Source organism: Pongo abelii, chromosome 5 (genome assembly GCF_028885655.2).
Source record: "Pongo abelii isolate AG06213 chromosome 5, NHGRI_mPonAbe1-v2.0_pri, whole genome shotgun sequence".
Lineage (NCBI taxonomy): Eukaryota > Metazoa > Chordata > Mammalia > Primates > Hominidae > Pongo > Pongo abelii.
In genome coordinates this window covers 90,289,962-90,314,973 of record NC_071990.2, presented here as the reverse complement: position 1 = coordinate 90,314,973, position 25,012 = coordinate 90,289,962, and the positions used below count along the sequence as shown (strand labels likewise).

At 44.8% G+C, this 25,012-nt stretch overlaps 1 protein-coding gene across 10 annotated transcripts in view; it reads right to left on the bottom strand.

Annotated features, from left to right (window-relative positions):
- The window catches only part of ANKRD6 (ankyrin repeat domain 6), a 64,306-nt gene that overhangs the window by 32,030 nt on the left and 7,264 nt on the right, over positions 1–25,012 (bottom strand). For 7 of the 10 annotated variants that reach the window (XM_063724902.1, XM_063724904.1, XM_063724905.1 and 4 more), the window contains exons 1-2: positions 3,336–3,434; positions 911–1,249 (exon numbers count right to left, since the gene is read on the bottom strand). In XM_063724902.1, coding sequence (XP_063580972.1) covers positions 911–1,204 — 294 coding nt within the window. In that variant the 5' untranslated portion in view covers positions 1,205–1,249; positions 3,336–3,434. Of the gene's footprint in view, positions 1–910; positions 1,250–3,335; positions 3,435–25,012 lie in introns of those variants that run through there. The other 3 variants (XM_024248662.3, XM_054557864.2, XM_024248665.3) reach the window with 1 other exon arrangement.

Sequence of the window (25,012 nt, the reverse complement as noted above, 5' to 3'; positions counted from 1 at the left end):
GTCTCACTCTGTCACCTATGCTAGAGTGTGCAGTGGCATGATCTCAGCTCGCTGCAACCTCCACCTCCCAGGATCAATGAATCTTCCCACTTCAGCCTCCTGAGTAGCTGGGACCACAGGCATTTGCCACCATGCCCAGCTATTTTTTTATTTTTTGTAGAGATGGAGTTTTGCCATGTTGCCCAGGCTGGTCTCCAACTCCTGGGTTCAAGCAATCCTTCCTCCATAGCCACGCAAAGCACTGGGATTACAGGTGTGCGCCACCAGGCCCGGATTGAATATTTATTGACTCCCTACTATGTGCCAAGTCTAATTCTCTCATTTTATTGATAAGCCTAGGACAGTATGCTTGGACCAGAAATCAAATTGTCAAGGCTCTTTGCACTCATCCCAAGCTGCTTCCAACCTGTTTAGTCATTAACCTTAAGACGAGCCTCAGAAAAGGTCAGATGCATCTGTGGGGTTGGGACTGCCTCTTTCATAAAGTAAAGCATAGCCACTAGAGCTGCCCCAAAAGCATTTGTTGAATAATTAACGACAAGAAGCAGAAGCAAAGACGCTGTAGCTGGAAACTTGAAGGGCCTGAAACCCTGCAGTTTGGCACTTTGATTTGGAACATGTTGATCCATTTGCGAAGTACGTGAACTGCCAGCTCTCAGTTTTTCTGAGACAGTGTTTCTCACTTTGTGATTTTAAGAGCTTTGGTGCCTATAAGGTCTAAATCTTTGTTCTGAAATACTGTTATTTTTCTTTCCTACATGGTGAAAAAGAGTGAGTGTAGTGTTGGCAGATTCCAGTCATGCAAGGGTGCAGTGTGCCCCTCTTCAAGAGGAACCACCCCCATGTGGCACAGGCAGACATACTGCAAGGAAGCTCAAGACAGGTTAGGTATGTAAAGCAAGTTGCTGACCTCTTTTTCTCTCTCTGATCTTCTAGGGTCCTTCCTAACCTTCCCTCTGTGGTTTTTCTTATTTTTGTCTTCTTTCATGGCTTTCACTGTGGCCACAGCATCCTGGACTATTTCTGAGGCGGGAGCTATGTGATTGCTCATTGACCAATCAGAGATGGCATTAGCGCTCCAATGAGAGTTGACAGGATTGGCGGGAAGCAAGAAAGAATTTGCTCCTGGAGTTGCATAATCTAAAGAACTGGTTTCCACAGGTTGAAATTCATAATAATCCCACTCCAGGCCACTGGAGGTCATTCTTCAACTAATTCTCAGTTCTTACCATGCCATAAAGATCAGTATCTGTAGAATATGAAGTTAGGAGTAAATTCTTCATATCATTAACATTCTCTGTTTCTACCCACCATCCAAGACAGGTAACTTCTGAGATTTTTTCAAATAACTGATCTCCTAGATTCTTTAAAGGACACACATCAAGAGTTTTCTTCCTTGAGTTCTTGCATGTATTTCAAGGCTGGTCATCAACAGCATGGTAAATACACAGAGAACAGGCATGGATCATATGCTGGCAAATGCATTTCTTCAGAACTAGTGAAGGTCAATTCTACCTTCTCCACTCCCAATTATTTGTTGTTGTTGTATTTTTATTTTAATTTATCTGGGAGAAGCAATATATGCATTGTCTGTCTAGGACAAGGAAAAGATGCAAGAAAATAACTTCAATAAATAAAAGGGGGTCTCTCTGTCTAAAAGCAGAGCTGGCTTTTCTTCTGCTGACACGTCTCACTTTGGCTACCTAAGAAAATTCTTGCCTGTTTCACTTCCTACCTTGCCTGGTATAAACAGCAGCAGTTCTAGGAAATTAGCAAGGCTTTTGCTGAGTGAGAACACAGTGATACTTAGCGCCCAGGATGTGAGGCAGGGGTGTCAAGTTGGAATGGGTTAGCACGCCTGGCATTTTGGCCTTGCCACTGTGGCAAGCAAAGCCTTTAATTATGCGAAGAGAAGATCAAATGCATCCCAACATGTTTGCACCAGTAATAACTCAACGCCCCACCTTTTCTGTGGCCAAAATCTTTTCTCTCTCCTTGTATTTTTGTTCCTGTCATCTAAGGATATGATATAGTTGAGAATGTTATGATGACCATAGTGCAGGAAAATAAAAAAGTATTATGACCCAAGGTAGAAATCAATGGCTTAAAGCTAAATCAACATTTTTTGAAAATAACATCTTTGATGACCCAGCAAGTTCCAGATATAACCAGAGATTTATGAAAGACACTGGATGGCCTTCTGCCCATGCATAAAACAGTCATATTTAGTTATTTCTTTGCAAGTACTGTCCTTCTTAATGTGTGTTTGCCAAGTTTTATGACATTATACACAGACCCAAAGAAAACTAGAAGCACTTTAGTAAACCACACTGTAGCACATCTGAAGATGTGAAATTTGAATCACACTCTATAACTACAGTTATTAAAGGTGAATTTGGAAGAGGTTATCAGTGCAAACACTCCAACATTCTGTGTTCCCCATAAAAGTTCTTATTTCTTAGAGTTCTACTACATGAATTAGTGTTGCAACCATTTCTAAAAGTAGTTTTCAACTGTATTATCAAAGGACCTTTTCCTAACAGCTGTTGGAGGACAATTTATATGGTCCTTTCTTAGAGAACCACCTTCTCCAAAGACCCAATAGGGCAGCCCACTGTACTACGTGACTCAGTGTACAGCAGTGACCTCAGCCACTGCTGACTCACTCAGGACTGGCCACTTGATGCCAGAGGAGCCAGAGTCCATCTCTAGATAACCTGAATGAATAGACTCAGAGCTGAGTTGATGGCCATGTCTCAATAATAGCATGGTGCCAGAGTAAACTCTTTCTGGAGGCCTCCTTTTTCTTAGATTCTATGAGATCTGTGTCTTCCCCCAACTCCCCAACTTGAATAGATCATTTTCCATGTCATATTCACTGACCAAGAGAAATTAAGATGAGAAAAAAATTAAGTTTTTAATCCCCATTTTTTCTCCAACGGTGAATTTGGTCATTGACACACATTTCCAGCAAGTCTTGCCCATACTCACTGATGTGCATGTGTGTGTCTCTTTATGCTGAGACAGGACACAGGCAAAAATCCCCTTTGAGGCATTTTGTACAATAGACAGGAAGTGATCACTTGAATAGTAGACAGGAAGTGAACCATGATGGAGAACCACCCCAGACTCCCAAACTCTAACTTGCTACTGAGAATGGGCCTCAGAGCAGGTCTTCCAGAGGAAGTTCTTGCCGCCACAGAGACCAAGATGCAGCTAAAATGTCCTGGGAGAGCATCTACTACCCTCCCATCTCACAGCTTATACTTTGTGGATTTCTAGCCAGACAACCTCCCCTGCCAACTCAGCCTGATAGAATGATGGCTTCTACTCACATCATCCTGGACATCGAGGTCGCAGCCAGCCTTCAGCAAGATCTGGACCACAGGAAGATGGCCCTTATTGGCAGCAAGATGCAGGGGAGTCCGGCCATGCTGTGAATGCAAAACGAACAATGATTTCAGAAGAAGTCATCAATGCTACTCCCTTGGGAGACAGAGGGCCTAGAGCAAGGTTTGCACAGGGGCTTTTGGATGATCACTCCCTCCTGTCCCTTTGGATTGGCAGGAGATTCTTATGGGTTAACCAAAATTCAAGTTTGTCTCAGTTAACCTTGGCTATTGTCATTGCAATCAATGAACACGATATGCTCAAAATGTGAAGATTTCCTTTAGTACATTATTTCTACTCTCCACTCATCAGACTATCAAGTAGCAAAACGAGGGGTTTTGTGCCTTCTCTTAATTTCTCACTGGTGCTAATACTGAGGAATAATGAAGTGGCCATGATGAATCTGGGCAAGAGGTGGGAGAACAGCAAGATGTCATGGTCATCAGCCCCAGAGGAGTCCAGTTAGTAACAGGTGAAAATTAAAACTGTTGATTGAACTGATTAGGAAAGGTTCTTCCTTTTTTTTTTTTGAAACAGGGTCTGACTCTCTCGCCCAGACTGCAGTGAAGCGACGCCATCTCAGCTCACCACAACCTCTGCCTCCTGGTTCACTTATTTACTCATCCTCCTCCTGATGGGCACCCAGGCTCAAGCGATTCTCCTGCCTCAGCCTCCCGAGTAGCTAGAATTACAGGTGCACACCACTACCACCTAGCTAATTTCTGTATTTCGAGTAGACAGGGTTTCACCATGTTGGCCAGGCTGGTCTCCAATTCCTGACCTCAAATGATCCACCCGCCTTGGCCTCCCAAAGTGCTGGGATTACAGGCATGAGCCACCATGACTGGTCGGTTCTTCCTCTTTTTTAAAAAAAATTCTACGCTGGGTGTAGTAGCTCACACCTGTAATCCCAGCATTTTGGGAGGCTGAAGTGGGAGGATCACTTGATGCCAGGAGTTCGAGACCAGCCTGGGCAACACAGCGAGACCCTATCTCTACAAAAACATTTTCTTTTTTAAAAATTAGCTGGGCATAGTGGCATGTGCCTGTAGTCCCAGCTACCTTGGAGGCTAAGGTGGGAGGATTACTTGAGCCCAGGAGGTCGAGGCTGCAGTGAACTGTGATTGTACCACTGCACTTCAGCCTGAGCAACAGAGCAAGACCCTGCCTTAAAAAACAAACAAAAATACTAAACTGAAATTATGAAGTATTTCAACCACTAAAAAATATAAGTAATAATCTAAACTTCACATAACCATCAACCATTTCAAGAAAAAAGATAAATCATTGACATTCCTTGTGAACAACTCCCAGGTCTCATTTCTCTTCCATTCCCAGAGGTAACCACTCCCTCAAATTTGGTATTCATCATTCCTTTGCTTTTCATTATATTTTTTACTACATGTTTGTAGCCAAAGACAATACATATAAACATTGTGTTGCTTGTTTCAAACCTTAGTTTTTTTTTTCTTTGAGACAGGGTCTCACTCTGCTGCCCAGGCTGGAGTGCAATGGCATGATCATGGCTCGCTGCAGCTTCAACCTTTTGGCTCAAGTGATCCTCCCACCTCAGTGTCCTGAGTAGCTAGGACCACAGGTATGTGTCACCATGCCCGGCCAATTTTTTCTATTTTTTTGTAGAGATGGGGTTTCACCATGTTGCTTAGGCTGGTCTTGAACTCCTGGGCTCAAGCGATCTGCCTGCCTCAGCCTCCCAAAGTGCTGAGATTGCAGGTGTGAGCCACTGTGCCCGGCCTAATAGTTTTCAACTATACAATATAATTTGGCATTTTTTGTCTAACCTTATATTTTTGAGATTTTTTTTCATGTTGTTCATGTAGTTCTGGTTCACTTATTATTTATTCATCCTCCTCCTGATGGGCACCCAGGCTAATGCCAGGAGGTTGCAGAACACATTAGTGTGTTCCTCTCCTTGTGCACCTGAGTAGCCTTCTTAGCCCTGTTGCTGGGTCATAGAGAAGACCATTCGCTTCAACTGCTCTTGGGAGCTCATGCTCTTGGGAGCATGTCAGCTCCCAAGGTGCCACATCAAGGGTGACATCCAGAAGAAATAACACTTTTTGATGTGAATCAACTTCTGTCTAGAGAACTGCCCTGCCAAACTCCAAATTCTCCAAATTCTAAAGCAAACGTGTTTCCTTTGTTTTCCCCTACAAGTTTCACTGTGAAGAAACATTCAAACATCAATGAACCATGGCCCCACCCAGCTGAAGCATACCCCTAAGGTCTTCCCAAAGGCCTTTATTGATACTGTAGCAGGATACACATGAATGATTTCAAGAAAGCACCAGTTTGCCATGAGTAATGAGCCATGGAGGAAACCAGAGATAACAGACAATAAACGATCTTAATTTCTCCCCATGAAATGTGACCAAAGCACTAGAATGATTCTGGAAAGAGGTCAGAGCTTACTTTTAATCACTCCCCAAAAAAGTGGGCTACAAAAAGCCTCCAGAAAAAGGCAGCGTCTGAGATGAAGAGTGACCTTTCTCTGACAGTGACTGTGCTCAGCCACGTGCTCCCTAACCTCGATTCTTCCAATGAAATCATAGCTGATCAGATAGAGTGGCATGACCAGGTTCCACTGGCTGGGCCTGGTCCCCAGCTCCATCTGTCACCACATATCCTTGTCAAGGACTTCTTGACATTGAGTAAGTGCCCTTCACAAAGTTTCCTAAGACATTCTGAAACACAGGGGAGTTCATCACGTGAGGACAGAGAGGTCTGTGCTATGAGGGAGGTGACAGCATGGTGGGACACAAGTGCTTCTGGGCAGCTGGAAAATATAGACCAGCATGGAGAGAAGCTGCCTGGGGAGGCTGGAAAGAGGCCAACCGACCCAGGAGTACTTTTTAAAAAATTGAGATGGAGTCTCACTTTGTCATCCAGGCTGGAGTGCAGTGGCGCGATCTTGGCTCACTACAACCTCTGCCTTCTAGGTTCAAGCAATCCTCTCCCCTCAGCCTCCCAAGTGGCTGGGACTACAGGTGCGTGCCATCACGCCCAGCTGATTTTTAGTAGAGACAGGTTTCACCATGTTGGCCAGGCTGGTCTCAAACTCCTGGTCTCAAGTGATCCTCCCACCTCAGCCTCCCAAAGTGCTGGGATTACAGGTGTGAGCCATGTGCCTGGCAACGGTTTTTTTTGTGTGTGTCTCAAAAGATCCTCCTGCTGTGCTTGGGATCCCAGATGCGTGAGTACCTCCTGATACTCTGGACCATGGAATTCCCAGCTCCCAGAACCATGGGGAGCAAATGTCTGTTGTTTAAACTACTTAATCTATGTTACCTTGTTAGAGAGGCCAAATGGACTAGGACAGGTTCAAAGAAGATCACTTCTGGGAGGGCACTTTAGAAACTAAATTACAAACAGGATGGGCCTGGATTGGAGGCACCTTTCTAATCCAAAGTCAGTGAAGAACCGCCCGTGGAGAAATGAAAGGCCAGAGGCACCAGAGCTTAGTTTGAATCCCAGCTCTGACTAATAACACCTGTGTCATTTGGTGCTTAATCCCCCAAACTAAGCGTTTTCTCATCTGTAAAATAGGAATAACCTCCACTGCCCACTCCACAGGCTTGAAATAAGGACATGAGGTAACGTCCATCATCTAGCATGGGTCTCCCTTCCCCCCAGCTGTCCTTAGCCCCCACCCCAGAGGACACCCCAACCGTTCCCTCTCCTCTTTGACACCCTACACCTTTGCCTTCGCAAAGACCAGTGAGATATTTCCAACGTCAAACGGATTTGGGTGAAGAGTTGGATCTCTTCCAACCAGAAGGGCTATGGCTGGAGGGTCCAGGTACCCACTAGCCAGTCCTGGCCCACTTGTCCACTTCCATTTTTGAAACGTAAACTGTGGTTCCCAGTCTCTGTGTTTCTTCTTGGAAGGGCATTCTTCACCAAGAACACCATTCTCCAAACTATGACTTCCCTGACTCTCCAGCAATGCTCCTGGCCTCGCACAGCACTCAGGCTCCCTGTCAGCAAGGAGGTGTGACATCCTGAGAGCTTCAGGAGCTGAGCTACGACAATGGCACAGGAGCTTTTCTGAGGAGGGGCTGTGTTCCCTGCACATGCTTGGCTCCTTTTCTGGCCTCTGGTTAAAGTACAGCAATAGCAAAGGCAGTAATCAGCTTCCTATAGAAGCTGAAGCTGTCTCCTCCGTCTTGTGCTTTCCTAGCACAAGACCCACCCTCTTAAACACACACCACCTGCCAAAGGAGAAAAGCAAGAAAGCAGCAGACATGTACTTGGTTTTCCAGAACATTATGTAGTAAATAGCAACAAAAATAGAGCCCTTTGGAGAAGAGGCTGCCCCTATCCAGCACACAGGAATGCCCCCAGGCATGTCTGACTAATGGGAAAAGCTGGAACCCCTCCTAAGGGTGAGGGAGCAAATAAAAATTGATCCTTAGAGGCAGCTTTGAATGACTTAGACTTAAGGATGCAACTGCTCTCATTTCCATTTCCATGCCCCTAGGACTGGCCACAGGAAGAAATAGGAACAGGAGAAAAGACCATGTATTATGAATAAGAAGTTTGGGCCAGGCAAGGTGGTTCACGCCTGTAATCCCAGCACTTTGAGAGGCCAAGGCGGGTGGATCACTTGAACCCAGGAGTTCTATAGCCTGGGCAACATGGCAAAATGCCATCTCTACCAAAAAATACAAAAATTAGCTGAGTGTCATTTTGTGCACCTGTAGTCCCAGCTACTCAGGAGGCTGAGGATGCTGGATGGATTCAGCCCGGGAAATCAAGGCTGCAGTGAGCTGTGATCGCACCATTGCACTTCAGTCTGGGCAACAGAATAAGACCTTCTCTCTAAAAAAAGAAAGAAAGAAAAAAAAGGATGAAGTTTTAAAGCATCAATTTGCCCTGAGTCCTACCCCAGTTATACTCAAAGATCAGTTCAGCTTAACTCAACCTAGGCCCTGGTGAGCCCAGCGAGACCAATAATTGGGCAGAGCAAGAGACAGCAGCAGCCAGAATTTATTGAATGCTTGGGTCCATTTATTGCGTAGAAGGCACTATCTTAAGAATTTTACACATGTTAGCTAATTCTATCCTCCCAATTATCCTATGAGGTGGACACTATTATCGAACCCATTTTATAGATAAGGAAACTGAGGCTTGGGAGACTGTCACTTGTTCTAAGTTATACACGCAGGTAACTAGAGTCTGGATTCACCCCTTAAGCCATCTGAGCTCAGCCACATGCTTTCCCTACCACTCTGTGCGCTGCCCTGGTTGTGTTGGGGGTGAGGGTAGGAGCGAAGTTCTTCCCTGGCAGAGCAGGGGCTTCATGTCTCACCCTTAGGAAGCTCCACTCCCAAGTTCTTGGGTGTTTTACCTTAGCCCAGCCACTAACCTCTGGGGTTTGTTTAAAAATAACCTGATTTTTTTAGAATCTCAAGGACAAGGAGAGATGTTTTCTATTTTCTCTGCATCTGGCTCTCCTGGGGAAGTTGGTCTGTTGTCATTTCTCTGTATTGGTGTGTAAGCCTCTCCCTCCAGAGTCTCTCATCAACTCGCTGTGGTGAGGCCCAGGCAGTTTTTATACAACCTCCCCAGGTGACTCTAATGTGTGACCTGGCTGAGAACCACGGGATGGGATGAGGAGGGGCCAGGATAAACCCTCCCGGGACAGCTACAGGCCCTTAGGCTAAACCCGCCCTTCAGGCCTGCTCCAGCAAGGGCCATATCTCTTTTACATTCTTGTTGATGCTCTCACCAGCCTATCAATATAAAACACCTAAAATACTGCCTTGCCACAACCTACAGCTTCCCAGATCTTCAGAGTATATAAGCAATGTAACGACATTACTAAAAATATGGAAAAGAATATCCTCTATAATTCCATAACCCAATACAACTATTATCATTTTTATCCAATCATTTTCAGTGCATCTCCACATGCGGCTGGAGGTTACCACCACTGCCTTCAACCCTTTAAAGGTGCTGGTTCCTCAAGGGGCCCTGGTATCAGGCTGGGCCATCTGAGGCGGGGAGGGGTGAGGAGAAGAGGCAGTATCCACCCTGACTTCCTGCACCTCCCTCTGATCCAATCAGGAAGAGGCACAGACTCAGGGCCTTGCTTCCAGGGAACCAAATCAAAGGGTCTTGAGATGTTGCAAAGCAACAGCTACAAAAATGTGTCCCCACTGTTCACACCACTGGGGCACTGACTGGGATGATGATTTGTTCAGGCTCAGCCCTGTGGATCTAACTCCAGCATAACTGTTGCATGGGAACATCAGAGTGACTCCCATTCCAGCAGGCAAGCCATAAATTACATGAACAAGTGATCACAATGATGCCCAGAATGGAACGGTCCCTGCTATTCACTCTGAAGAGGCCAATTCCCAGCTGGGAGTGGGAACCTTCCAGGAGGAAGATTCCCATTAAGATAATGATCTCCCGCCAGTGAGGATGACAAGGGAGCCCAGCCAAAGGTAATCAGCTTAAAAGAAACCCTGAAAGGAAGTGGAGGTGTTTTTGTTCCCAGCAGGTGTCAGACTGGCGCTCAGCCTCCTTCCTGGACTCTCCAGGTAGACCAAGGTGTTACGTTAGAAAACCCTCCCTAGGAGGGGCCAGGACCCTCGGAGGGAGGTGAACCAGAGCCATTTGAGAACTACAACCCACAGAAACAAGCCAGTCAACTGCCCCTGCCACTGACTGCATGGGGCCTGGGAGCCCAGGGCCATGACCCTGGTCCCTCATCACTCCAGCCAGGACGCAGGTTGGGTCCCAGCTCCTTGCTCCTGCTTCAGTATCTTGGACCCTACTTACTAAAGGGCAGGCCTTTCAGACCAACAGTACCTGTCCCAGGAATGACAGCTCTAACAGAGCGGAACTGGACAAGGCCTGGCCCAACAGAATGCACCTGAAAAGTGAGAAGGAAAGGTGTGGTGCTTAGCCATTCCTGGAACACCTTTTTTTTTTTTTTTTTTTTTTTTTTTGAGACAGTCTCGCTCTGTCTCACCCAGGCTGGAGTGCAGTGGCGCAATCTCAGCTCACTGCAGCCTCTGCCTCCTGGGTTCAAGCGATTCTTCTGCCTCAGCTGGGACTACAGGTGTGCACCACCACACCCAGCTAATTTTATATTTTTAGTAGAGATGGGGTTTCACCATGTTGGCCATGCTGGTCTCAAACTCCTGACCTCAGGTGATCCACCTGCCTTGGCCTCCCAAAATGCTGGAATTACAGGCGTGAGCCACCGTGCCTGGTCTCAATGATATTCTTATGACCAGAGTCAAAAGGAGACCTGGGGCAGAAGCCAAAGGAATAAAAGGGTAGAAACTCTGAAGGAAGGGAGTAGGGAAAGGTTGTATAAAGGAATTGAGACTCATTGGCTCAAACAATAAAACAATTTAACCATCTTAACTAGGGACTGTAACAAGGAGGGCAGCTGCATGCTGTGACCCACACAAGGGGAAATGGTGTAATGGGAAGAATTTAGGTTAAATTCGTGTAATCATTTCATAAAGCTTCTTTTCTTCAAGAGACCATGAGAAATACACTGGATCAGGGTCATGCAGTCTTTTTTGAGTCAAGTCTTTTTTGAGTCAGTCTGCCTATATTATCTGTCGCATTAAGAGAGAGGTAGTAGGAGGCAAGAAAGTTGTAACACTACTAAAATAAGAGTAGCACATATTTTACAAACATAATATTCAGAATGGGAAGAGTCTTTGAGAGTTTCATTTGGCTGAAGAGATGAAAGGAATTCTCAATACCTCCAATCTTACATCTGGCAGAACTGCAATAGCTGGAATTCTGGTCACCTGGCTCCTCGTTTAGATTTTAAATAGTGGAAGACCCCACCAACTTTTCTAAGTGCCCCAAGGGTCCTCTTATCATAGATGGTGTTCCCTGAGAGCTTCAACAGCCTGGAATGGTGTAAATTTGGGTCAGAAAAGTTCAAAGTCCTTCTCAGGCTTATGATTCAATGAAGACAAAGTTATGAAGACATTCAAGAAAAAAATGGAACACATTCGAGAAAAAAATTGAAAAAGTACCATCGATCAAAGAAAATAAAACTTTACATTTAAAAACAATTTATAGTTTAAGAAGCTTTCAGAGTTTTCTTTCCTTGTTGCAAATATATTTTATCTACTAGTCTACTTACATGAGTGACACATCATATCTTAATCAGACAATAGTTGACAAGAAACGGCAAGCGAATAAATTCCTTGGCTTACACAAATCAGGATCCAAAACAATCTCAGATTGGAATAGGCTAATTTTAAAAAGACAAAATGTAATGGGGGCAGAGGGTCATTCCTGCACTGGGGGCCAACAGTCCCATCACACAAGGATGGAAGTATTAGGATGGCCCTGTAAAATAATAGTAATCATAAATGATATGGAGAGGTGATTTGAAATGTATATTGTTAGGAATCAGTTATTCCTAACAATTGGGTTTAATTGTTAAGAGAATTCCTTTTTTGTTTGTTTTTTGAGATGAAGTCTTGCTCTGTCGCCAGGCTGGAGGGCAGTGGCATGATCCCGGCTCACTGCAACCTCCACCTCCCGGGTTCAAGCGATTCTCCTGCCTCAGCCTCCCAAGTAGCTAGGACTACAGGCATGCGCCACCACTCCCGGCTAATTTTTGTATTTTTAGTAGAGACAGGGTTTCACCATGTTGGCCAGGATGGTCTCGCTCTCTTGATCTCATGATCTGCCTGCCTCGACCTCCCGAAGTGTTGGGATTACAGGCGTGAGGCACTGCACCCAGCCTTTTTTTTTTTTTTTTTTTTTTGAGACAGAGTTTCACTCTGTCGCCCAGGCTAGAGTGCAGTGGCATGATCTCAACTCACTGCAACCTATGCCTCCCAGGTTCAAGAAATTCTCCTGCCTCAGCCTCCCAAGTAGCTGAGATTACAGGTGCCCACCACCACGCCCGGCTAATTTTTTTGTATTTTTAGTAGAGGTGGGGTTTCACCATGTTGGCCAGGCTGGTTTTGAACTCCTGACCTCAAGTGATCCACCCACCTCAGCCTCCCAAAGTGCTAGGATTTTAGCCATGAGCCACTGTGCCCGGCCAAGAATTCCTTTTGAGGTAACTCAGTAATTGCTAGGGTTGGGCTTCCTTCTATAAAGATCCACCAACAAGAAGGACCAAAATATTTCAGGCAACTTAACTGGCTATTAAGAATTCCATCAGCTTCTACGGTACACTTGTCCCTGAGTGGTAAGACATCAGTTAATGGCCCACACACTCCTCACAGGTGGCGGCCCAGACTACATTTTCTTTTTTTTTCCCCCAAGACAGTCTTGCTCTGTCGCCCAGGCTAGAGTGCAGTAGCGTGATCTCAGCTCACTGCAACCTCCACCTCCCAGGTTCAAATGATTCTCCTGCCTCAGCCTCCCAAGTAGCTGGGATTACAGGCATGTGCCACCATGCCCTGCTAACTTTTGTATTCTTAGTAGAGACAGGGTTTCACCATGTTGGCCAGGCTGGTCTCGAACTCTTGACCTTGTGATCCGCCCGCCTCAGCCTCCCAAAGTGCTGGGATTACAGGTGTGAGCCACTACGCCTGGCCAGACTACATTTTCAATGGGTTGACGCTGACAGAGCACAGCATGGTAGGCCAATACATGATGAACTATGGTTGGATATAAGGACTGTTCTTGCTTCTCCTCTGGTTTCTAACAAAAACCAGAAAACAAAAATCACTGCCTTTTCAGCAACTGTTAATATAATCATGTGTTTTTCTAATTTGTTGGTATAATGAATTATGGAACAATCCTTGCATTCCTGGAACCCACCTGATCACACTGTATTATTCTTCTCATAAATGCTGCATTCTATTAGGTAATGTTATAAAGAATTTTAAAAATCAATATTCATAATTGAGATTGGTGTTTCTTGTTCTTATTTGTTTTTGACATTAAGGTTGTGCTGACTACATGAAAAAGTACAGCTTTCTATTTTGTTCTGTGCTTTACAATAATTTAAACATTGGATTTTTTGTTGTTGATAAAATATAAAACAGGACCATGAAACCATCTGGCCCTAGTGCTTTCTTTTTTTTTGAGACAGAGTCTCGCTCTGTCACCCAGGCTGGAGTGCAGTGGTGCGATCTCAGCTCACTGCAACCTCTGCCTCCAGGGTTCAGACAATTCTGCCTCAGCCTCCCGAGTAGCTGGGACTACAGGCACACGTCATCAAGCTCGGTTAATTTTTGTATTTTTTTAGAGATGGGGTTTCACCATATTGGCCAGGCTGGTCTCGAACTCCTGGCCTCAAGGGATCCACCCGCCTTGGCCTCCCTAAGTGCTGGGATTACAGGCGTGAGCCACCACATCCGGCCGGCCCTAGTACTTTCTAAAAGTTGCATCTTTAATCGTGTTTCCAATATTTCTTATGCTAATTAGACTAAGTTTTCTGCTTATTCTTGGGCCCATTTTTTGTGATTTATAAATTTGTGGTCAAATATGCATATACATAAAATCTACCATTTTAACAATTTTTAAGTGTATAATTTTAACAATTTTTAAGTGTATAATTCAGCGGCATTAAGTATATTCATACAACCACCACCACCATCCATGTCTAGGACTTTTTTGGGGATTAAATTCCTTGCGTTCTTCTTGCCTTACTGCGGTGCCTAGAACTTCCAGCACTACAGTGAATGAGCAGACAGCCCTGTCTTGTTCCTTATCACAGCAGGAAAACATTCAGTCTCTCACCATCAAATATGATGTTAGCTCTTGGTTTTTTTTAGATGCTTTTTATCATGTTGAGAAAGTTTTCCTCAATTTCTGGTTTTCTGAGAGTTCTTTTCCCAAATGCATGTTTGGTTTTGTCAAATTCTTTTTCTGCACCTATTAATATGATCAGATGACTTTTCTTGTTTAGCTTGTTATGGACTAAATGTTTGTGTCTCCCTAAAATTGATATGTTGAAGCACTAACTTTCAACATGATGGTATTTGGAGATGGGGCCCTTTGGAAGGTGATTAGGTTTGGATGAGGAAATGAGGGTAGGGCCCCGATAAGATTAGTGCCCCTGTAAGAGGAAGAGAGACTACAGACCCCTCTCTCTGCCACACAAAAAAAAGCCTGCCATCTACAAACCGGGAAGAGAGCACTCACCAGGAACTGAATCTGTAGGCACCTTGATCTTAGACTTCCCATCCTACAAAACTGTGAAAAATAAACGTCTGTTGTTTAAGCCGCCGAACAGGTGGTATTTTGTTATAGCAGCCCAAGCTAAGGCACTTGTTGATATGGTAGATTACACTGATGTTGACCCAGCCTTGCATACTTGGAATAAATTTCACTTGATCATGGTTTGTAATTCTTACACATTGCTCAATAAATTCACTGAAAATATGAGCTAAAAGCAGACTAGGCAGAGCTGCTACCTATTCACCTATGTACCCTAAATTATTGGCTTAGAACAAGGAAACATGTAACAGCCCACTCTCACTAGAAACAAACTGATTGGCCTGCTGAGAAAGAATTTTCAGTGTCCCAACAAGTTCCTGGCTTAATTTATTTTCTGAAACCTAAGTCATTATAACTTAAAAGAAAAGAAAAAGAAGACAACTACTAAGAGGGCCTCAGGGAATTCGCCAATAGACCACCTGCACTGGCGTCTGAGCAGAGGCCCAAGTGGGCAGCTCAGTGGCTTCGAGAGCTCCTTTCCTCTTTGGCTTCTTCATTTTACAGCACTACCAGGGTGTGGATGTGGAGAATCACCCATGCAAGCCTCACAACATGCTGATTACTGGCCTGGAAACCAGTAATCCTTCAGCGCATTTTGTTCAGGAAAGGTACAGGTATTTAGGGAGGACTTTTAAACGCTGACACCCAGTTGTGCCACAATATTATAATGTCTCGTCTAGAGTGGTTAGGACCTACTAAATATATGTTTTCAGGGAGTTTTACTAGCACATAATCTGGGTTATCAAGCACTCAGCTGTGTAGTTAGACTTACTTTTAAGTGCAATCTGCTAAGGCAACAGGATGCAATATGGACAAATCATGGTGGTGGCAGATGGTGGATGGCTTGCTGATTGAACACTCAGGGGTTGGTGGGGCCTCTGGGCCCAAACTCCCACCAAGCCTACCTATAGTTGAGGAGAGAAGCAGGGGGCAAACAGGGCCTGCCTTCACTGCCACTGAGAACCACTGTAAATAAGGTGGGCCTTTACAGAGAGCAGGAGGAAAAGACATTGCAATTCTGCATAGGCAGTGAGGGGCAGGAGAGAGCAGCCAAGAGATTCAGGATGAACTGTTACCTAGACTCTTTAACAGCAGCCTAATAGCCTCTCCTAAGATGCCTGAGTTAGTTTTGGGGGCCCATCCCCAAAGTTCTGAGGCTTGTTCTCCTCAATTACAGCGTGTCTGACCTGCCATACCAGTTCTTCAATTATCCTCTCAATCTGAGGGGCTGCCTCTTTTTCCTCCAAAGAGCATCTCCTAGGGACACCTACCTACCTTTGCTAGAAACATGAGTCACTGTGGTACATGCGTAATTACCATCCTTATCATAGTAAGTTAACACTTAAGACTTTCATATTATTGATCCAATAATTTTCCATGCATTGTCTCATAGACAAGCCACACAACAATTCACAGCATATGTTTGCTTTCCCATATTTGAGACATTTATTTCCTGCTAGTAAACTTGTTTCTAGTTTGAATCATGGCATTTAGAATATCAATATTTCATGGTATTCTACAAAGAGCAGCACAACTTCCAGATGTCTAACCACTGGCTTGGCCTGATGCTCAATGGACAGTGTTGTCCTGCCCTGCATGGAAGGCTCTGAAACCTCAGGGGGAAATACCAAGAGCAGTGAGTGGTTCTCCACCTTGCTGCTCTGAAAAATCCCCAAGCCCAGGCCATACCCCAGACCAACTAAACCACAGCCTCTAGGTATGGGACTGGGCATCAGTATTTAAGGCTCTAAAGGTGGTCATACATGCAGTCAATACTGAGAACCACTGACTTTTGTGTCTCCAAGGACAGTTGATTCAGGTGGAGAGATGGTCTTCATGATAATAACAACTCCCATCCGTTGAGCTCTTTCTACATCCTTAATTATACTGTTCTAAGCACTTTGCATGGATTACCTCATATAATCCTCACCACATATCCTTGAGGTAAGTGCTGTTATGCTGATTTTACAGACAGGAAATGAAGGCTCAAGGAGGCTAATAACTTGGGCAGGGTCGAAAAGATGGTAAATGTGATTCATTGCCTCTAGGTAAGGAAAAATTGTGAGAGACTTTAAAATGGATCACAAATTCATAGAGACAGAAAGTGGAATGGTGGCTGGCAGGGGCTGGGTGGGAGGAGAAAAGGGGAGTTAGTGTTTCATGGGTACAAAGTTACAGTTTGGGAAGATGAAAAAAGATTTGGAAATGGATGGTGGTGATGATCACACAACTGTGTGAATGCAGTTAATGCCACTGGATTGAACAGTTGAAAATAATTAAGACGGGGCTGGGTCCAGTGGCTCATGCCTGTAATCTCAACACTTTGGGAGGCTGAAGTGGGAAGATTGCTTGAGCCCAGGAGTTCAAGACCAGCATGGGCAGCATGGCAAGACCCCATCTCCACAAAAAGTAAAAAAAGTTAGCCTGGCATGGTGGTGCATACCTGTGGACCCAGCTCTTTGGGAGGCTGAGGTGGGAGGATCTCTTGAGGCCAGGAGTTCAAGACTAGCTTGGGGAATTAATATAGCAAGACTCCACCCCCACCATCTTTACAAAAAAAATTTTTTTTTTAATTGTCTGGGCCTGGCCTAACAATTCTCCTTCAAAACAGTTGTAACATCTTACTGGCTTCCTCTTTAATTAATGAGTTAAATAAAATGTTAACACGTGCTCATTTTATAACTTTCTCAGAATTAGCACCATATGTTAATCTTCCCCACAGATTTTTGATGATAAACTACAAAAGCCTAAGTTTTCCCAGTTGAGATTTTCTTCCCACAGGGTGATGCTTCTAGCTATTGTAGAACACAAGTAGATTTTGTTTGAGTTGCCATGTAACCGTATACCCTCAATGCCCTGTTTGTTTCAGCGAAAAGACACCTGCTCCACACAGTGTGTGGACGTGCTAACCCGAAGCAGAACCAAGCACTGCAGCAGCCCTGCATGGGCTCCTGCCCTTGCTCTGGATGTGAGAACACACTGGAGTACTTGGGGTCAGAACAAAAGACCCAGGCATCTTGGGAGGGAATTCCATTTTCCATTTGGGAATGGAGGATGGGGAAGGGGAGAAGAGGTGTGGAGATCCCCCTCATCTATTCCCCTCCCATCAGTCACTCCCCCACTTTTCCCTTTGATTCCCAGGCAGCTGGGATTCCCAGAGAAAATTCTGCGAAACCCATGCTGAAGAGAAGAGGAACCAAGGCCAGAGGCCAAATGCACCTTAGCAGAGAGCTCCTGGAGAGAAGGCTAGAAAGGTAAGATGAGCTCAGATGGTGAAGGGCCAGGAGAGGCAGCAGAGGGAGCCCAGTGTACCACTGGCACCGTCTGTTTAAAGGTCAGTCCCATCGGGCTCCTCACACACTGCTGGTGGAGTATAGACTGGCACAACCTCTCTGCAGAGCAATTTAGCTCTAGCTGTCAAAATTGCAAGGGCATGCACGCTCTGACTCAGAAGTACCACTTAGAGAAATCTATCCCACAAATATAATCGTACTGTGCAATAAGACCTCCTAACAGAGTCACTACAGCATACTTTGTAAGGGCAGGAGATTAACATAATCTAAATATCCATCAATAGGGGATTGGTTAAGCCAATTAAAATGAAGAAGGAGAGTATAGTATCCCACAATTTGTATAAAATGGGGAAACACACAGAGATACATCTACTTGCGTGTATGTATGTAAATATCTCAGGAACAATGTAAGAAGCAGGTAAGACAGGTGCCTTCAGGGAGGGAAACACTGAGTGGTGGGGGCAGCATGGGAGGAGGACTAGGCAAACTTTGTGGCTTCTGTAGTAGAACCACTACCTACTCCAATTAAAATAAGTGTATGGAGTCCTCTGGAAGGAGCATGCTGTATACAACACATTCCCCCAAGTGAAAAGTTTCACCTGACCAACCACCTTGTAAGTGTCAATTTCCCCCACGTCCTGGGGAGTGACAGCTTAAAGCAAATGACTAGGAACCAGCAGGTCAGCAAACACGAGTTCAGGCCACACCATTCTGGTAAGTCCTAACATTAAACACAAACCCAGGAAATCAAAAACAAAGCAAATGACCACCACAAAAGATCCTTCGTTTCCACTGCTCCCCTGCCTTGGAACAGCAGCATCACAAATCCCTCGTGGAAGTGAGGTTTTGTTGAAACTGGAAACAGGTTTCAGAGCAGGAAGCCCAGCGAGTGGCAGCAGGAGAGCCTCTCGGTGCAGAGCCTGTTCGCGCTTTCTTGAGGCCATGAATGTATACCACTTACTGACTTCCAGTGTTCTCTTGAAAGTGGCTGCCAGAAAATATTTACCAGCCAGGCATCCTCTTCATTTCTGAAAACATCATCAGGTGCTCATGCTGGGGAAAGTTACTACTTTACTACAATCGAACTCTTTGCATTTCTCTTTTTAAAAGTTTAAAGTTTATACTGGAGTACAGTAGTTACCAGCATGGGGAGACAACATGATGCAAAAGCCCCACGGGAACCACAAGCAACCTACAAAGGGCTTATTCAGCCTCCTGAAGCTTCTGTTTCCTCATCTGTAACAATATTAAGAGAGTTATCTTTAAAAAAAAAAAAAATCAAGCTTCTTGAGGTATAATTTCCATTCAACAAAATTAACTTTTTTAAAGTATTCACTTTCATGTGGTTGGAGAAATGTATGCAGCCAACCCCACAAACAAAATATGGAAGATTTTCATCACCCCCACCCAAAATTCCCTCCTGCTCCTTTGCAGTCAATAATTTCCCACCATTTCCAGCCCCTAGCAATCACTGATCTATTTTCTGTCCCTATAATTCTGACTCTTCTAGTAAGTCTGGAAGATACTAGTATGTCTGGAAATCAGCTAGCAAAAGTCCTTCAACTTTGTTCTTCAACGTCACTTTGGTTATTCTAGGTCTCTTGCATTTCATATAAATTTCAGAATCAGCTTCTCGACTTCTACTCCAAAAAGCTGATAGTTTTATTAAATGTTGGACATTGAGCTAAACACTTTGTCATCTCATTTAGCCTTTTTTTTTTTTTTTTTTTTTTTGAGACAGGGTCTTGCTCTGTGGCCCAGGCTGGAGTGCAGTGGCACTATCTTGGATTACTGCAGCTTCCGCCTCCTGGGTTCAAGCGATTCTCCTGCCTCAGGCTCCCAAGAAGCTGGGATTACAGGCGTGCACCACCACACCCAACTAATTTTTGTATTTTCAGTAGAGATGGAGTTTCACTAGTCTCGAATTCCTGGCCTCAAGAGATCCACCAGCCTTGGCCTCCCAAAGTGCTGGGATTACAGGTGTGAGCCACTGCACCTGGCCTTCATTTAGTCTTGATGGCAATCTTGTGAGGTTGAGATTATCCTCATTTTTCAGGTAGGACACTGAATGGCCTTGTGTCCTCCACTCAGGACTCCCTGCCTGATACTTGGACCACAGCTCTTAGCATTGTTGCATTGTCAGAATCCCCCCAGTGCCTACTATATTTGACACTGACTATATGCTGAGCACTGTTCTAAGTAGTTTGCATATACTGATTCAGTGAGTGCTTAAAGAACCTAATGAGGTAGCTACTATTATTTAATTCTCATTTTAGAGGTGATGATATGATGCACAAAGTAATTTCCTCAAGACCATAGAGCTAGTAAATATCGTTGGCATTTGAAACAGAGCACCTGGCTCCTGCGTCCACGCTCGTACCTTCTACACTACACCGCCTTCATCAGGAATTTCTGAACTTGCTATAAAACTCTGGGAATGGTGTGCAGGAGGCAAGGACAGGGGAGAAGAAAAGTCCCTTTGGCCCGCCCTGCAGACAGCCTCTTTGTCTGTCTGCACTGAGGGGTGGCCAGCATAGTGGTGGAAGGGCAAGGACTATGGAGGTGCTGGAAACAAGAGTCAGGAGTGTCCTACATGTGGGCCTCAGGGCCAAATAAAGCTGGCTCCTTCTCAGGGCTAGCACCTACTGCTTCTTTGATCATGGGCAAGTTACTTTCTGCCTAGCACCTCCCTTTCCTTATTGGTATTTCAGCGATAGGAGCACCAGCTTGGCAGAGCTGTGGTAAGGATTTCAACCAGATAGTATATGGCAAGCACCTGGCCCACTGCTGGTGCAGGCACTCAACACATATTTTTAAACTTGACTTTATCTTTGACAAAGTACAAAATTAATATATGCTTATTTTAATAACTGAAACAATACAATGAAAAAAATCAGGCCAGATGCAGTGGCTTATGCCTGTGATCCTAGCACTTTGGGAGGCCAAGGCGGGTGGATATCAGTTGAGGCCAGGAGTTTGAAATCAGCCTAGGTAATATGACAAGACCCCATCTCTACTAAAAATACAAAAATTAGCCATGTGTGGTGGCGTGTGTCTGTAGTCCCAGCTACTCAGGAGGCTGAGGCAGGAGAATCGCTTCAACCCGGGAGGTGGAGGTTACAGTGAGAGACTGCGCCACTGCACTACAGCCTGGGCAAAAGAGTGAGACTCTGTTTCCAAAAAAAAAAAAGGGGGTCGGGGGGGGGGGAAAGCTAATCATCTTCCTTGCTAGGTAGCCAATGTTAACAGTCTCATGTGTCCCATGTGGTTCTCCTGGCTCACACAAATGCAAGCATACATTTGTGCAGAGAAGTAGACTTGCCTATTTAAACTGAAGTAGATCACACCGTATGGTCTCCATGCTACCTGCCCTGTGGCATCTCCTGAGTTTTCCGCCTGCCCACTCTGCAGACAACTCTGGGGGACTCACCCTCTATGAACAAGCTCTTTGAGGCCCTGGGGTTTGTGCTTAATTATCTAAATTCCAATTTCGTTACTCAGGGAGAGTGGTAGGTATCAAATGGAGATGAATTTTATGAATGATACTGTATTTTCTTCTTAAGCAAACTTGCATAAAACAACCTTTGTCTACTTCCTTTTGGAGAAGATAAAAACTTCAGTGAAACATTCCAAGGACCAGCTCTTTTTGTTGTTTTGCTTTTTGAGACAGGATCTCCCTCTGATGCCCAGGCTGGAGTGCAGTGGCACAATCATGGCTCACTGCAGCCTCAACCTCCTGAGCTCAAGCAATCCTCCCACCACTATAGATGTGCATCACCATGCCCAGCTAATTTTTTATTTTCTGTAGAGACAGGGTCTCACTATGTTGCCCAGGCTAACCAGCTTCTTAACAGTTCTAGGAAATGATACTCTGCCTGGGGACTCCTAGAGGCTCTCAACTCTAATGTTATGGCCAATGCTTGGCACTAAGGAGCAATGCAGAGGGTTTATGCAGATGACAAAACACCTGTTGGTATTGTAACAAAATTAGCTGTATCAGAAGGTATTTGACTAAAGCACAAGGAACTGGATAGAACATGTTCATTTATAAAACCAGAGCTTTCTTGCAAAGAAAAAATATATCCCATTTTTTTGTTTTAGTATCAAACATCTCAAGCAGTGCCTGCAGGGGCAACTAGAAAGACACAGAGTTGAGAGAAGTTAGGAGGCATAATGAGCCTCAACTTAGTCACTGACAGGAAGCATAAGTGGAGGGATGTCAAAGACCCAAAAGAAGAAAGGATGGCTTTGGGCTTCTGCTTGAGGTGTGCACAAATGGGGCTCCCTCGTACTGATAAAGGGACCTTGGGAAGAGGACCAGGCCTCAGGAGGGGCTGCAGCTTCCAGCGTGGGCACTTCGATTTGAACCTGTGGATTCTGCACACAAAGATGCCCAGGAAGGCTGGGCATGGCAGCTCATGACTGTAGTCCCTGTTACCTGGGAGGAGAATCACTTGAGTCCAGAAGTTTAGGACCATCCTGGGCAATATAGTGAGACTCTTGTCTCAAAAAAAATAAAAAATAAAAAATGCCCATGAAGGCAGCTGGCCTTGGGGATCAGGAGACAGGGCCAAGCTGGAGATGGAGACATGGTGACCAGCCTTAAGCTGGAAAAGCCAAGTGGGTGTCCAGAGGGAGAGCAGATGAGTGCAGAGGGCCTGAGGAAAGCCAATTTTAGAAGCAGGAAGAGCAAAAGGAGATGGAGAAGGCACCTTGGGGAGGAAAACCAGGAGGCAGAGCCGACAGACCCAAAGGGAGCTGCAGGGATAGGAGTGCAGGCAACAGTGTCAAATTCTAGCCTGTCTCACCAAGAATGTAAGCTCCAGCGAGGACCAAGATGTTTTTTCCTGTCTTGTTCACCGGTGCACAGCTGAAGTTCAAAATATATTGTCTAGATGAGGGAAGAACAGGTGACTTTGGTGAAAGGAGTAGCAGAAAAGTGAAGGGTCACAAGTCTGAGTTATTCTCTTTAATAATTTGCTCCAGAGATATGTCAGACTTCTCAGCATACCCAGTGCTTTTGTTAGATTACCTGTTCTGGTTGAAAATGTGTTTGTCAACATTTTCAATTGTACAAATGTTTGTACAACTGGTCGAAATATGAAAGTTGTGCAAATGGCTGGGCGCGTGGCTCATGCCTGTAATCCCAGCACTTTGGGAGGCCGAGACAGGTGGATCATGAGGTCAGGAGATCGAGACCATCCTGGGTAACACAGTGAAACCCCGTCTCTACTAAAAATACAAAAATTAGCCAGGCGTGGTGGCAGGCGCCTATAGTCCCAGCTACTCGGGAGGCTGAGGCAGGAGAATGGTGTGAACCCAGAAGGCGGAGCTTGCAGTGAGCCGAGATCGCGCCACTGCACTCCAGCCTGGGTGACAGAGCAAGACTCCGTCTCAAAAAAAAAAAAAAGGAAGTTGTGCAAATGGAAAATCATAGTTCTTAGTGAGCCCTTCTCTTAAAACATGAGTTTTAAATTCTTACATTAGTTCCCACATCAATTTCCAGCTCCCAACCCCACTTGCTCTGAAGACATGTTCTGTGCATGACAACCCCACCCTTACTTAGTGGACAACATACTGGAACCACCCACTATGAGTTGAAGTAAAATCCCCAGGACAGAAGAGATGCCCTTATCTGTAGCAGAGAAAATGTCCCCGAGAGCCAGGACATTCCAGTTCTCATCTGGGCTCTGGCATGCATTATTTGAACAAGTCACTTTCCTTCTGTGACCTCATTTCCTCTCAAGGGAAACCATATATATCTTACAAGGCTCTGGGGACAAGCAACATATACGTGAAAATAATTTGGAAACGTTTTACACAAGTACAATCCCATTATTGGGAAATCGCTTATTTTTTTTTAAGTACCTGGGCATATTGAGCTCCCAGTCAATAAAACATTTGCAGATTATATCCACAATGTGTCAGGTGCCAAGGAATATGCTCTAACAAGCAGCAGCCCACAGAAAGTTCACAATCTAAACTTATAAACCACATAGTGGAAACATGATGGTTACCAGTGTTGGGGCTCAAAAAACAACCCAAAAGGAAGGCCTCAGGAGCAAAAGTTTTTCTCTGACCTCTTCCTGCCCTCCTATCTCTGGCCCCTCAATTCCTCCCCAGAGGCTAACCACAGAAACTAGAATCCCTCTTCCCCCAAGGCAGGTCATAGAAACCAGAATCTCCTACCCGCAAAGCCAGCCATAAAACTTAAAAATATTACTCTAACCTTCCCCTCCTCCCCTTTCTGTGTAAAAGCAAGCCATAAAGAAATTATCTGACCTCGTTGAATGTAGGTCTTAACACTCCATTCCAGAGAGGGTCCTGCCTCATACCTAGAAGGCAGAAATGCTCAGCTCAGAAAGGCCAAGAAGAACGTAGACAGACAGGCTTTGCTGGGTTTCCCATGCAATCAGCATTAGATTGTGCCATTTCTGTCCAATCATATTTCTACATGGCTATCCACACTCTTTTGAACTTAAGCATAAAAATGGACAATTTCCCCTGCATTTTTGGGTCCTCATTCTGAAGGCTCCTGTGTATACATGTTAAATAAATTTTTATGCCTCTTCTACAATTTATCTGCCGTTTTTAAGTTGATTTTTCAGTGAGCCTTTAAGGGCCAAGGGGAACTTTCCTCCTTGCCTCCTATGGGAGCAAGGACTCTCGAACCAGATGACCAGGGTTTGAGTCCCAGTTTTGACACTTTCTAAGGGAAACTTAGGGCAGGTTACCTGATCATTCCTTGCCTCAGTTTCCTCATCTGTAAAATGGGGATAATAGCCATGGTGAGGTTTAAAATACTTAATTGTTGTAGAGCTCTTACAAGAGTACCTAATACCTTGCAATTGCTATCAAAGTGTAAGAAATTAATAGTCAATAACATTATTCCCTTCATTCGGCACAGATGGGATGTGAGTACCTTGCTAGGCACTGGATGAGTTAAAAATAATCAATATTTTATGTCCACTTAGATTTTATAACTATGGCAACATGTGCCATCACATTTAGTGCTTATGGAAACTCTGTAAGGTTTGTGAGGAAATAGAGACAAGAGGCAAGAAGCCATAGATGCTGCTAAATACTCTACAATGCACAGGACAGCCCCAATAGCACAGGATGATCTGGCCCAAAAT